Here is a 14,972-nt window from a genome sequence, read left to right on the forward strand (position 1 = left end):
CAATAAAGCAAGAATATTAGTCCCCACATGAGTATTCAATAAGGTGTATAAAAAAGAGTTGATAAGCTCCACATAGGTACCAGGTTTCACAGAGTAGAAAGGGACTTCAGAAATTATCTAATGAAACTCCCACCCACCATTTTATAGTTGAGAAATTAAGAATCAAGTCTGGCCTCTCTCCTTGGAGATGTCTCTTTCTTGGTAGGCAGAGCAAAATCTCAAAACTGGTCCTAACTAATTTCCATGGATGACATGGTAAAACTGAGCCCGTTGCAAGTTTCAGCAGTTGCCAGTACGAGAGGGCAGGAAATACTCCTCCCACTGGTTCCCTTGGATTAATCGAATAGTAAGATAGTGTGGGAAAAGCACAAGATGTGGAAACTGAAGTCATGATTGTGAGCGCAGATGCTTGCTAATTAGCAGCTGTGTGCACTTGGGCCAGTCTCCTACCTCCTCTGAAACCCAGGGAGTTCATCCTCAAATAAGAACAATAGTAATAACTACCTTGATAGGCTGAAGAGAAGACTGGATGGTTTAATATGAGCCAACGTATTTGGCAGGCTGCAACAGCACTTAACAAAGATTTAGTCCTTATTGTCATGATCAAATACTATTTATTAAACCACCAAATAGGCACAGCATGTCACTAGGCCTTAAGCAAAGCAGAAAGCAGGGAAGACAATGGGCTTTATTCACATTAGGGGTTTTATCTCCCAAAGAGTCAGTTTTTACCAGCAGGTAATCTTATTTGTAAAATCCATTAAGTCAACCTGCTTCCGCAGTGAAACAACCCACTGCTCTTTCCCTGGTAACTTCTAGTAAATTTTTTTCTTAGTATTTTGAGACATTTCACTTAGGATTTTGTTCTTACTTCTTGAGAACTAAGTTCTGCATATTAACCTAAAGCAGTACTGCCCAAGAGAAATAAAGTTCAAGCCGTGTATGTAATTTTAATTTTCTGGTGGTCACATTTATAAAGTATAAAAAGTAACAGGTGAAATTAATTTTAACAATATATTTTATTTAACCCAATATATCCAAAATGTTATCAGCTCAACATATTATCAGTACAGATAATATTAGTGAGATGTTTATCAACCCCCCCCTTTTCTTTTCCACACTAAGTCCTCAAAATCCCCAGGGTATTTGACACTTATGACGCACATCCATGGGGAGTAGCCACATTTCAAATGTTCAACAGATATGTGCAGCTCATAGCTACCATTTTGAAAAGCCAGTCATGAGGGTCTAGAGCCCGGCAGGGTGACCACATCTACTGGTAGCGCAGACCTAGAAAAATTAACTTAGTAACTCTCCATGGAAACACTTAAGAACACTGATGGAAACAATCACATTCTAGCACATAGATGGGGGAAGGAGCCCTAGCAACATAAGTGACAGCATAGCAACACCAGCTGTTGTACAAAAGGGAAATTAGAATACTATTACTTTGAAAAGGAGCATTTCTGGGAAGGTCATCCTTTTTCTACTTTGTTGAATGTGACCTCAGGAAACTGGTAACACCTTTACATGAATATACATTTGATAAGGCAACATTCTCATTATCTTCTTATTCTACAACCCAGACACTGACATATTTTGTCACAATGTTGACTGTTCTACTTCTCACTTAGGATGGCAAATAATAAAGCATGAAATCTTCCCAGGATGTAGCCTGCCCTATGGGTCTTGGGGTCATTGGGAGGAGCTGAACTGTATGGAATGGGTTGGTCATCAGAAATCTTTCCATATCATTTTATAAAAATACCCTGGGAATTCCTGGCCGGGGCCTAGTCTTTCAGTCTTGGAAGCCTAGTTCCATTTCCTTCTAGTCTTCCCTTAAGTCCTCCTCCCCCTTGCAGCTACAGAGGCTGCTTGATCTATCAGACTAAAAGCTGGGGTGAAAGATGCACAGAACCTGACTTCCCTCTCAACTATTTTAACAGCCAGTGAGAATGATGTCCTTTGCCCACCCTGAGGGTTGCTGCTTTTTCAGAAGCTTAGGAATAGGAAGGAACACCACCGGCAGCCCAGCTCCATGTCTCTGAGTAAAGTCAGCAATCGACGTCTTGGCCAGAACCGCCACCCTGCATCCCTCTCCCTTTTCTCTCTCCTCTGTCTGCTTACTCTGAATCCAGTACTCTCCTTAGTGTCTGTTTCCCTCTCTCATCACACCCTGTCCACTCCATTCCAAGTACTGAATGTCATAGGCCTGAGTACCTATAAAACAGCGAGGGGCTCCTGGGTGGCTCAGCCAGTTAAGCATCCAACTCTTGGTTTCAGCTCAGGTCATGATCTCATGGGTTGTAAGGTCCAGGGCCCTGCTGGGCTCCATGCTCAGTAGGGAGTCTACTGGAAGATTCTCTCCCTCTGCCCCTCACCCTATGTGTGCATGCTCTCTCTCTCTCAAATAAATACATAAATCTTAATAAATAAATAAATAAAACCATAAGAGGTGGGTGACCAATGTCCTGAACTAATTTCCTAGAGATCAGTTGTGAACAGCAAAACTGTAAAGTAATGGATTTTTAATAAAGATTTTATTAAAACTTTTCACTTTCTTTGTCAATGGAAGATTTCATATCTTTGCTTATAGCATTGCCTATAAGGAGATCCCACCATTACCATTTCTAAGCACCAGCCCTTGCTTTCATAGTGGGAGAGCTGACTTGGGTGAGAAAGCTAGTGAAAACATCTGTACCAACCTTAGTTTCCATTAATATTCAGCTGAGTAACTTTCCCTGACCATTTCAGTTAAGAGGGATTGCTCTCCCTCTGCTTCTCAAACATCAGTGTGCATACTAATTCCCAGAGGACCTTGTTCAACCATAGGTAATGATTCACTAGGTCACCATGAGCCTGAGATTCTGCATTTCTGAGACACTTCTGAGAGGTGAGGACACTGCAGGCTTCAGATCCTACACCTTGAGTTGCAAGCCAATGGCTCCACTCTTAACACAACATCACAGACAGATTTGGAGGTATGAACGTGACATGCCTCCTTTCCTCGACAATAAACCTTTTGAGAGCATGTTCTTTTTCATATATGCTCCTTACAGTAATTTGAAGCAGATATTTGTGGGATCCATGATTAAAAGGTCGCTTATTTTTGTCATTCTATTCTCAGCAACTGATTACAGTGACCCAGTCATGATTTAGTCAGTGGACTGTTAAATTTGCACATATCAACAGCTATTGAGTGAGAACCTACCTGTGATCCCTGTGCTTTGCTCTCCACTCCTTGGAATCAGAAGCAGACCTCCAGGCTGAGGCCTTACTCTTAATAGCTGACCAAGCAGAAATTGTATAATGAGAATATAAAAAAGCAAATTTCCCTTCAGTTTTATATCATGAAGCATAGTGTTACACTATGCTTTCATAATGCCCTTGATTTCAGATTCTCACTTACCTTTACTATTAGCAAGTTTGTTCCTGGCCCTCCCTTGGATTCCCAGGTTTCTATTATGCTACATTTGTGATGGCCACTGACTTTTGATCTGTGTACTAACACGGGACTCTCAAGTCAAACACCTCCAAACTATAGACCCCACTGGTCTTCTCAGTATCAAATTGACCTAAACCTAAGAATTTTCACAACTGAAGTTTTTCCCCTTTGTTCCTAGAACCAATTAATCTAATGAAATCTTGGCCTGGCTAGTGAAGCCTTGCTTTCAGCTTTGCTGTGATGAGTTTTATAGAGGGTGTCAGTACAATTTTCCCATTCATACTAATAAGAATTGAAATTTCACCCTCTGATTTTGGAAAAAAAAATTCTACAGTTTTTTTCATTTCTTTCATGCCCCTTCTCTCATGGCCAGATTTTTCTCCCTCAAGCTAATGAGTGTAAGCCTTATTTACAATACCTTCATCTTCTATGAGCAGATCAAAGAATGGAACTCAGTGATAGTTTCCAGGGTATTTGCTCACCCTCCCTTGAGAGAAACTTCAAGTTTCCTCCCTCATTAACTTGAGTCCAACTTTTATTTATCTATTTATTTATTTAGTTAGTTAGTTAGTTATTGGGGGAGGGGAGCAGAGGGGGAGAGAGAATATTGAGCAGTCTCCACGCACCCAATGCAGAACCAGACATGGGGTACAATTGCATGACCCTGAGAGCATGAACTGAGCTGAAACCAACGGTGGGATGCTCAACCAAGTGAGCCATCCAGGTGCCCCATGATTTCAACCTTATCTTAAAGTAGGTAGACATTATGTCCTTAAGTGACCTTAACTACTGACTAGTATGAACACAGATAATATTTATGCCCTTCTTAGAAAACTGTCACATTACCTGCTCCTGTGTAGATCTCAATGTTTCAAACCCAACCATGACCAAATCAACAAAATTCATATAGGACATCTGGGACTACTACTCTTAATAGCACATCCCCTGGAAATATGAAACCCTACGGGACATACTTCCTAATTTATATTAAAATAACAGATCCAAGTACTGCAAATCTCTTTGGAGAGTCTTCAGGAATTGACCTACATTTAAAAAAAGTAATTGTTAACAATTTTACTTTTGTAAAGCAGGAAATTAATTAATGAGCTGCAAATCTACCAAAACAAAGAAATCTTTACAAATCCTTTCCCCTGCTTTGCTGAAGGATCATTTCTTCATTGTTACTGTTACACTGATACAGTGACTGGGCCATAAACCAAAGATGAATGTAATGGAGGAAAATGTTGCTATGATTCCTGATACAAGGGCTACTTTTGTTTTGATTATTGACTCTCTGCTACCGAAAAGAGACCTGAAAAGTAAAGAATCCCCATATCTTTATTCATGACTATTATCTAAGCTTCAGAAAGAAGTCTAACAGCTTTAAACATGGATGACATCTCTCAGATTGTTCAGAAAGGTGACTTTGTCCTTCTTAACTACAGTGTACTTGATGGGAAGCCAAGTCCAAGCCAACCCAAGTCTTCTAAGACTCGTAGTCACTGTAGATCTTACTTTTTCTATACATGCATGATTTTCTGTTTGACTAATCCTCACCCACCCCACACACTGCCCACTGCTCTGTTTATATAAAAGGATTTCCCTGACAGGAAAACAGGGCATGTGCATAAATTAAACAAAAGAAGTAGAACTGATTCAAACAGCCTACTTATGAATCATGAAGATGAAAAAATAGTTTGACACACTTCAGATCACTTTAAAATAGATGCTTAAATTTTTTTTAAAAATTAAATATCTGAAATTCGTCATGGGGTTGAAAATTGTTCAGCTTCATGACAGATGTCTAACATCCTAGAGATCCAGGCAATTCCTATCCAGCAAAGGTTAATGTGCTGCTCTCTTGTTCTAGCAGAGAGTAACAGATCCCTATTCCTTAATGAGTACAGGCCTGGAGATAGTCTCTGTATAGAGCTTAAATTCAATTTCTAGCATACTAAATCAGTGACAATGTAACCCAGGACAGGCTTTTAATTTTAAAGCAAACCTAGCTCTGACAACAGCCTTCTCATTGGATATTGAGATATCCATTGGATATGGATAACTCTTTTTAAGGTCATGAAGCACTGTTCTTATTTGCTAATCATAGCACCCCAGTGGTGCATACCTCACTACCTGAAATAGAAATGGTAATTTTGGCTTCCCAGGTCTACGTGGTAGATATCTTAGCATAAGTGATATGGAAACATTTTCCACATCAGCTTCAAATACTTAGATATGGGGTTTTGTGAATATAGTGTTATTTGATTATAACTAAAATTCAGAAATGACACAAAATAAGTTACATTACGCAAATAAGCTTAAGATTCTCTCTTCATGTATGAAATCGTATCAGTTCCTAGAGGTTAGACACTAATGTTATCAACTCTGGCAAGTCCCTCATAGACACCCTTTGACTTAGGTAACCAGAGAAATGCTATAATGATTGTCTTGGAAGAACATGTACAGACTCTGTGGTTGGTGCACGTACTCTGGGGACTAGGCAAATAGAAAGAACTGTAAGAAAAGCGAAATCAGCATTTGGGACCTAGAAAGAACCTTGAATGTTACTTTTGACCACCTGTAGAAAATGAAGACTCAGAAGAAGGAAACCAAAAGTATATGTAAACTTTGTCAGAACCCACCCAGGATCTGTGCCATGTCATCTTGCTTCCACAGGTAAGAGAGCTCTTGGGTGATGTGCCTGGACTCTGAGCTACCAAACAGCCAAGTCGTCTCTTCTAGCTTCTCACATACTCCACGTCCCCAAAGGACAGCTGCCTTTGTAAAGAGGAACCATCACTGATGGTCTAATTTTGACCCATCATTTTAGAATTGGAAGAGATCTACTATTAGCATTCAGATTATTGCTTCTAGAAAATTTCTGGACTGACTTATTTCCATTTTAACCCTTCTTTAGTTTCTTTTGCAATTAGTAATCTATATTAGCTCTGTATGTATACAAGGCAGGTAATTACTGTTTCATGGTGTTAAGAATTATGGTATTGATGGGAGTGTTAGTAGTAATAGCAGATGCTACAAACTTTCTGTGCATAGACAAATAGAAGTACCAGAAATACAGAAATCATTCCATACATAAATATATTTTAGATTATAAATAGAGATCCAAAAAAGAGAGAGAGAGAGAGAGAGTGAGCGCCGGGGCCATGGGTATATCTTTTCTAGGTAACAACACCCTTTATGATTCACTGCACCCTTGGAAACTCAAGAAGCAAACAAACAAGCAACACGTTCAGCCCTTTCTCTAAAGAAGAGAGAATAATGCCTGGGCTTCATTCCCGGGTCAGCAAATATTCACTGAGTATCTCTTCTTATTTCATGTAACTTTCACAACTACTAGAGGAACTTTACAAGGACTTGCCTGTGGTCTTGCCTCCTGACTGGCCATGCCATCAACTACCAGCAACACCAGCATATAGCTAGAAGGAAGTCACTCGGTGGTGGTCAGAATTAAGGCAATGTCATTCAAGAGAATTTCTTTTTCCCTGATATCCACCAACACATTACAACTGTTGTATAAAATGACATCTGATAAGCACTTCTCACAACTAGTAGCACACTGCATCATATATATATGACATTGACAAGAATATAAATCCAATTAAATCCAGTCCTAATCCCTAAGTCTTGCTTCCATAGACCTAGTTAGTGCACCATTCAAATTCTAAAGCAAGACACTGGATTAGCCAGTGAGTCCATATAAAGGGGAATCATTTTGTTTATCTGTTACTCAGTGATTGGTGCTATTTAATATCACAGGTAGGCAATTTCATCTGAAATGTAAAGTACAGAACATGTTTAATAGCAAGTTGTATACTTGGATATTCAAACATTAAGACGTTTTTTGTAAGTGAGTGAGCAAACACCTTCAAAGCTACTGACCCAGGGATTTATGGATACTGTTCAAAAATGACAGCATCCATTTGTATAGATATTACTTTTAACTGCTCCATGAAGGAAGTCTGCAGTTCCATCAGAATATAAGAAGCATTACATTTTTTTTCACCCTTGTGAAGTAAACAGGATATAGTTCAAGTGAATGGAAAAAATAAAACTTTTGCACTAGTTATTACAAAGATACTGAAATAGGTACATTGACCACACAGATTTATGCATAAATTATTCCAACTCATATAGAATCCCCAGTAAGTGCACAGAAGACTGCCTGCTTTTGTGTGGATTTATATCTGTTAGGTAACTCAGAGATTTAAATACCAAGCTCAGCACTCAAGGAGGTTACATAGATTTGTGATGCTCCAGCAAAACGCCAGGTCCATAAACCTATGAATAGATTTCAAAGTAACATAACAGCAGCATTTCAAGCAAACTCCTACTTCTTTCATCCATGAAAACAGCAAAGTTTAGTCCACTATGTTTGAAGCAGCACATAATGATGGAAACTGTCATAAAATCTCAAGGCCAGAAGATGATCTTCTAGTTCAACCTTCTGCATGATACTTAATTTTTTTTTTCCCCTGCATCTCTGCCTATAGTTTTGGAAACTATTCCAACAGTGGGGAACTCACTGCTTCTAAAGAATTATTGTTGCTCTTTGGGTGCCTTTGACTAGTTAAAAAATGTGTCCTTACATTGATTTAAAATCTCTCCTGTAACTCCCCTGCATCTTGTCCCAGAGGCCCTACACAAAAGTCCAATGCTTCCTTCTCCTTACAGACCTTCAGTACTTACAAGACAGCATTGAACTTCTCAGCCTTCCTTTCTACCTCATGATCCTCAATCTCAACCACCTCTCATGTTGTTTTTTTTCCTCCCACATCAATACTGAACTCTAGCCTAGAATCGGTACAGAACCCTATGGCCTAAAGAGAAAAACACTTACCAGTCTCAGTCTCAATCTCCACATTTGCAAAATGGAAGCTCTACCTCAAATATCCTCAAAGAGGATCAAGTAAGAAAGACATGGAAGTCCTCTGAAAATTGAGAAATGTTAACAAAAGAGAAAGACAAGTTTCTAAGAACCAAGAAACCTACATTTCAATAAGCTGAAGACCATGATATTCTAAGGAAAACCTTTGTTTTACTTTAGTGTAAATCAATGAAAAATTTTAACCAATCTGTTTTTCTGAAAAATCACTCCCCACTCCTTTGTTGGACCTTTGTTGGGCCTATTTATATACCCCAATTCTATCTAAACTTTAAAATAAACAAATTTTAATAAATGATGACATGTCTTCTGAAATTCAACTTTGTCCCATTCCTTTGGATAAAACAATGTTTTAACATTTTGTTAACAATCCCTCCTCCCCTCCCTAGCTCTTAGACTCTTCCAAGGATTCCTCTATGCTTTCAGGATAAAATCTAGGGTGCCTGGGTGGCTCAGTGGGTTAAGCCTCTCCCTTCCGCTCAGATCTTAGGGATCAAGCCCTGCATTGGGCTCCCTGCTCAGCGAGAGCCTACTTCTCCCTCTTTCTCTACCACTCCCCCTCCTTGTGCTCTTTCTCTCCCTCGTTCTCACTCCATCTCAAATAAATAAATATAATATTTAAAAAAAAAAGAATAAAATCTAGATTCCTTTCATTGTAGACCCAACGAATTCTCCCTCCTCACCTCTAGCTACTACCTCTCACTCCCTCTCTATTCAAATCACACACTTAATCGGCCTTGTTCTTCTTGCCCCTCTCTACTCTGTTCCTTTACACAAAGTCATATCCAAGGCTCTGAGGTCAATGTTCCACTTTAATTCAGACAGCAGATTTTCTCACCATTCAAACCTTCACTCAAACATCCCCTGCTCCAGGGTCTCACCTGAATCACTAAGGTGGTCTGGGTTTTTTATTTCTATCATAGCGTTTCCTGGTATTCCTGGTATTCCTGGTATTCCTAGTATTCCTGGTATTCCTGGTATTCCTGGTATTCCTGGTATTTCCTGGTATTGAAATTGTCTGTTTACTTTTTTGTCTTCCTCACCAGACAGTAGAATCCCTGAAAGGTGATGTGTATTTTATCCAGCTTGGGGTAGCTGGCAACTAACCCAGTGCTTTGCATAGAGTAAGGACTCACTATATGTTGAATGAATAAATTAATTATTATGTAGTAGAGGGAACACAAATATACAAGAAAGTGACCACTGATCCTGCCTGACCTATATCAGAATTCAGAACTAACTCCAAATCAATAAAGTACTTTTTCGGTACTCAAAGGTATAACCTAGATGCTACTTCTCTACCCTCTTTATCACCTGCAAAGCACTTTCCACATGTTCACATACATTCCGCCATTTAATCATTAATGGCACTGCAAGGCCATGTTACTGGGCTGGGATTTAATGTAACAAGCTCAGCATGTCCACGCAGTGTAACTGGCCTTAAGATCAGAGAAGCTACTGGATGGATCTCCTATCCTGTTGAAAAGGCAGTTCCTCTCCCACTTTGGCATGCTTGGTGAATGTAAAATGTCATTGTCATACATTGTTGCCATTATTATCCAACTTGGCAGTTCAAGGTAAGCTAACTGATCCCAAAAGAGCACAAACTTTAGGGTAGGGTGGGCCTGGCTCCTAACTGTATCACATAATGGAGAGTGGTAAGTGACAGTTAATGAATCTCTCTAAGCCAGTTTTCTTATATATAGAGAGATACTAATGATTTTCTCTTGGGTTACTGTAAAACTTAGATGAGATAAAGAGTATAAAAATATTTATGAATTTTATAAGTGCTATATAAAATTGCTATTATTATTATTATTATTATTATTGTTTGGTCAGGTTTATGAATGACTTAGAACAATGTTTCTCGAAGTTCCCTAAGTGCCCCATCATCACAAGAGTATTTAGTAAGTATACCCTTAAAAAGTTATTGATAACTGCACACCAGCTTATTAAAGGTTCTGAGAAGTCCTGCTGTAGAGAGATCTGTTTAACTCCATTTAACCTGCCATTTTCCAATTTACTGGAATAAGGGACACATATTAGACCTTAGGGACTATCAAGCATGAGAAAAGCAGAAATGTTCTTTCACCAAGTGTTCTCCACAGGACCCTCATGATAGTAAAATAAAATAAAATAAAATAAAAATAGTAAAATAATAAAAAATATCCCCCATTCTACCATCCACTGACTCATTAACTTTTTTGCAATATGCCTCCTTGCCTTTAGAAGACAAACAAATATATACACACTACACATACACAGGAAAAACTAAGGTAGAATTTTAAGAGTGAGTCATAAATTCTGAAGGAAAAGGGCATCTAGATACAATTGATCATGAGTGTGAAGACTAAAAACTGTTCTGATGGGGCATTTGTGATTCCCACTGGTTGAACTGCCCCTCTTAGTAACTTCCCACTGGCTGAACTGCCCTCTTAGTAACTTCTGAAATCATATGAAATGAACAAGAAAAAAAAAAGTACTTTTTCATTTGAAGGCACATTTCCTTTAAAGTCATAATTGCTCATTTCACATGGTAGCAAAAGTTGACTTCATTATTTCAAATGACTCTTTCTCAGAATCAACTCCTGTGACTTTAAAAGCTGCCATTAATTTCCCATTGGTAAACCTTAATTAAAATGAATATGTATCATTGCTTTCAGCAGTTGCATTTGTAATAAATGTATAAATACATTCAAATCTTGCCCAAAATGTTTCAAATAGCTATTTCTGAACAAGCAAACACTTTGATGTTATTTCAAAGGATTGTATCTATGGAGGCTTTTAGAATCATGTTCTTACCTAAAATAACTAGATTTCATGGAAATACAAGGAAAAGTTACCTACCTAGCAAAATCTATTTTATTGATCTTAGAAAGTAGCATGTTAAAACATGAATAATGACCTCAGAGCTTTGAACCATTCAGAACCTTGGTGTTTCTGCAACATTTGTTTATAGTGTGTGGAAAAGAAAAGTTAGAAGAAGCAGAAAGGTGCTCTAATTTAAGCACCTCATGGCCTAAGATAATGGTCTGATACAATAATCTGAGATGAACTACATTTCACCAGCTTATCATCTCAAAGATGCATCTGCTACCAAGTTTCATTCCAATATTCCACACTCGGAAAAGCTGAAACAATTCAGAATGCAACTGAATTCCATGAACTTTCTGATCCCTTTCTCATGTCCTACATTTGGCTAAAGTTTGTTTGTTCATTTGTTTAAACATATTTCATAAAGAGAAAGTGAGGCTGAGTCTTAGATCATATTTCCACCAAGTTACCCCACTAGCCTCTAAATATCTTAACTAGAATCCAAGAACAGCTAGATTAGATAATTCAGACTTACGTATGAAGCATATTATTCTGAAAATATAGATAAGTATCTGAAAATATTTTCAACAATACTTCCTCCTAGACAACCAAACATTAGCAGGAAAAATTTCAAAATCTCTAAGGAAAACATTGTAGAAATACTTAACAAAGAGGAGTCATGTGTGAACACAGTTTCTCCAAGGGTTGGGTTGGTTAATGCATTTGTTGGACAGCCTGTGCTTTTCCTTCTGCATGAAACCTTACCCTTCCATCTCTCCTCCCCTTTGATCAGTTTTTCAATATGGCCAGTTGACCCAGTGGCTATGGTCTCACTGACATGTATTTAGGCCCTTCCTTTTCTGAATTATTTTTCACTTCCTGCATTTTATGTCCTGAGATAACTAAATGTCATTTTTCCACTGGGAAATACAATGTTAATTAAAATTATTTTTCAGTTTACAGAATTTGATATGATATTTTTCACAAAGTAGCAATCTGTTGGAAGCCATGGATAGTTCTTCAGTTAATATATTGAGAAGTGTTTGCATTATTGACATAAATGTAAACATTTTAAATGTGATTGAAAATAAGTGATTTCCAAATCCTGCATAAAGTTTGTAAAACTTAACAAATAGAATGTTAATCTTCATTTTCCACATTATCAGATTAAAACTACTAATCATATATACCTAGCCACTAAACAATTTCAGTAATTAACACAAACATTTGAGTTATTCATCAAACTTGAATAAGAGAATCAAGCTGTAAATCTTCATAATACTCATTCATGGAACATAACAGCTATCACATTTAACTGACATTTCAAAGTCCTTTGAGTCCAAAACATGGAGGTTTCCAACCTCAATTTGTCTAACTGCATATCATACACCCCTTTCCCAGAAAGTATATGTTTGAAAAAAAAGTTTCACATCACCATCTAAGACAATGTTTTCCCTGATTTATAAAGCAATGGTCTCAGGAAAGTTTGCAAAATGACCACATTTGCTCTTCTCAATGAAAACACTACTGTTCACCACAAATAAAAAGAAGTATTTAGTCTCATTCCACAAATTCTCTGAGTCCTTTCCAGATGAAATACCTGAGTAGAGTTAATAATTTCTAATGTCTTTATCACAAAGATTACTATGAATGAAATTGAAATGGACACCAGCCTAGCAGCATATAGCCCCACATTGGTGCACTTAGGAGGAAGTTTTCTCATTTTACTTAGACTACACACTTATCAAGTCATTGGAAACCCCGAAAGCTCTGGAATGTTAACACTGAAACGCTTCAATACAAGGAACTTTTGTAGGTATAAAATATTACTTCAAAAAGCCATTAAAAACATATAAAAGTTGGCGAAACATATTTCTGAGCCAACTGTTTCATTATATTCTTAAATCTAAGCATTGATTGCTCAAATGACAGCTCTCTCTGCCCAGAGAGTTTAGCCTTGTATTCTAGTTTGTAAGTGGAAGTGATATCTGTGTGAAAAGACTTGGTAGATCAGATGACAAGTAGCAGAGCAACCAATAATGGTGCCAAGTACAATTAAAGTTTGTAAGATGCACTACCCCTTTTCCAAGGGCTCTCAGTTGTATGAGAAATCAGAATATGGGGATATGGTAAATAATCACAAAGTGCATCATAAAGGTAAGTCTGGGTCCCATAAGTGTACTTACTCATATTTGGAGATAGATATAAATATAGATTATAGACAGAGATACAAGTATAGGTGTTCTCCAAGAAAAAGACAAGGCTTCTACCAACTGAGCTTTTTATGTGGAGCGCAGTACTTCTCCAACAGTGAGAATTAAAAGGTGGGTACCTCACAGCAGTAAGAATTCCCATAGAACTAGAATTAGCAACATGGAACAAAAGAAGCCATCCAAATTGCAATATACACCTAGAATTCGGCATAATAAAAAAGGATTTTTAGTGACAAGAATCCTCTCCTACTCACTGAAATAATGTCACTAAAAATGGGAAGGGGTAGCATATAAACATAGAGAAGCTAGTAAAGCAGAGTTGGAACACAGAAGGGATAGGTTGATCAAAACCACGTTGCTGCCTGTCCCTTTTTTCTCACTTCCCTCCCACCCTAGAATGTGACCACAAATCTTCAAAATGCGAAACCCAGTTTAAGAAAAAGAAAAAAAAAAAAAAAAAAAACTAAGAGTGTGCCTAGGGTTACTATCAGAGCAACCCTAAACAATTTCCGTGCAAAAGCAAAGCAGTGAGGATGTAGTAGCAGCAGCACATCTCCCTCTTCCCCACCCCTGATACGGTACCTCCAGATTTGCCCGAGCTGCAAGATGTGGATGAGTGACTGCAGGAGCCAGATGCAGAAGGAGCAGGACGCAGACCTGTGTTTGCCGCTGGCCCGGGTGGCCCCGCTACTGTTGCTGCCGCTGTTGGTGGCGGCGATGTTGCTCTTACTGGCGTTGGATGCTTGCCTTTGCGGCGTGGAAGGACGAGCCTCGCCTTCCGCGGCTGCAGACCCACTGCTGGCCACCGTCTTGCAATCGGCTCCAGGCTGCGTGGAGGCAGCTGCGGTCGTGGCGCTGTCCTCGGTGCTGAAATCGTGCACAAACCAGCGGAAGCTGAACACTTGCACGGAGAGCGAGCCGAGCACCACGAAGAAGAGCGTGAGCCCGAACCACCAGCGCTGGCCGCGCAAGTAGTAGTCCACGGCAAGCCAGATGTCCGTGCCCACGTCCGCGAAGTACACGGCCACCGCGGCCAGGATCCAGAGGCAGTCCCACAGCGAGTAGCGCCGCTGCTCCCTGCCCAGGCGCAGGCACAGCGCCGCCGAGCCCGCCCCGCTGCTGCCCGGGCCGCCAACGCCGCCGCCCGGGCCGCCCAAGCCCCCGGAGCCGCCGCCCGAGCCGCCGCTCCCAGCGCAGCAGCAGCAGCAGCGTGAGCAGCCGCCGCCGTCCGGGCAGCAGCCGCCCCCGGCCGCCTCCTCGTCCTCGGCTCCCGAACCCGACGGCAAGCCCGGAGCCAATCCCTGCACCGAGCCCGAGTGGTCCGAGTTCTGCAGCGGGGTGAACGCCACGTCGCTGCTCTTCTTCATTTTCAGCCTCCCGTCTGACTTAGCGGCCATGATGACTCCAAACCGGAGGAGAGCCCTCCTTTATCTGACACCTTTCCCCGCTGTCTCCTCCTCCCGCCACCTCCTCGCCTCGCCCCGGCTTCCCTCCCTGGCGGCGCGGCTCCCCCTCCTCCTGCTCCTGCGCCGGCTCGCCCGCCGCCGCCCGCCGGGCTGGGCGCTGGGCCGGGCTAGCGGCGCGCCTGGGGCCGGCA

General features: G+C 40.1%; 1 protein-coding gene across 4 annotated transcripts in view; it reads right to left on the reverse strand.

Moving 5' to 3' along the window:
* XKR4 (XK related 4) overlaps positions 1-14,772 on the reverse strand; it is a 436,302-nt gene extending 421,530 nt beyond the window's left edge. For all 4 annotated transcript variants that reach the window (XR_006384235.1, XR_006384233.1, XR_006384234.1 and 1 more), the window contains exon 1: positions 13,958-14,772. Coding sequence is in view for 1 of the 4 variants with exons in the window: in XM_044245586.1 (XP_044101521.1) it covers positions 13,958-14,772 (815 nt within the window). In the remaining 3 variants the exon portion in view is untranslated. The remainder of the gene's footprint in view (positions 1-13,957) is intronic.
* Between the last annotated feature and the right edge of the window lie 200 nt (positions 14,773-14,972).

The sequence above is a fragment of the Neovison vison genome, chromosome 4, assembly GCF_020171115.1.
Source record: "Neovison vison isolate M4711 chromosome 4, ASM_NN_V1, whole genome shotgun sequence".
Taxonomy (NCBI): Eukaryota; Metazoa; Chordata; class Mammalia; order Carnivora; family Mustelidae; genus Neogale; species Neogale vison.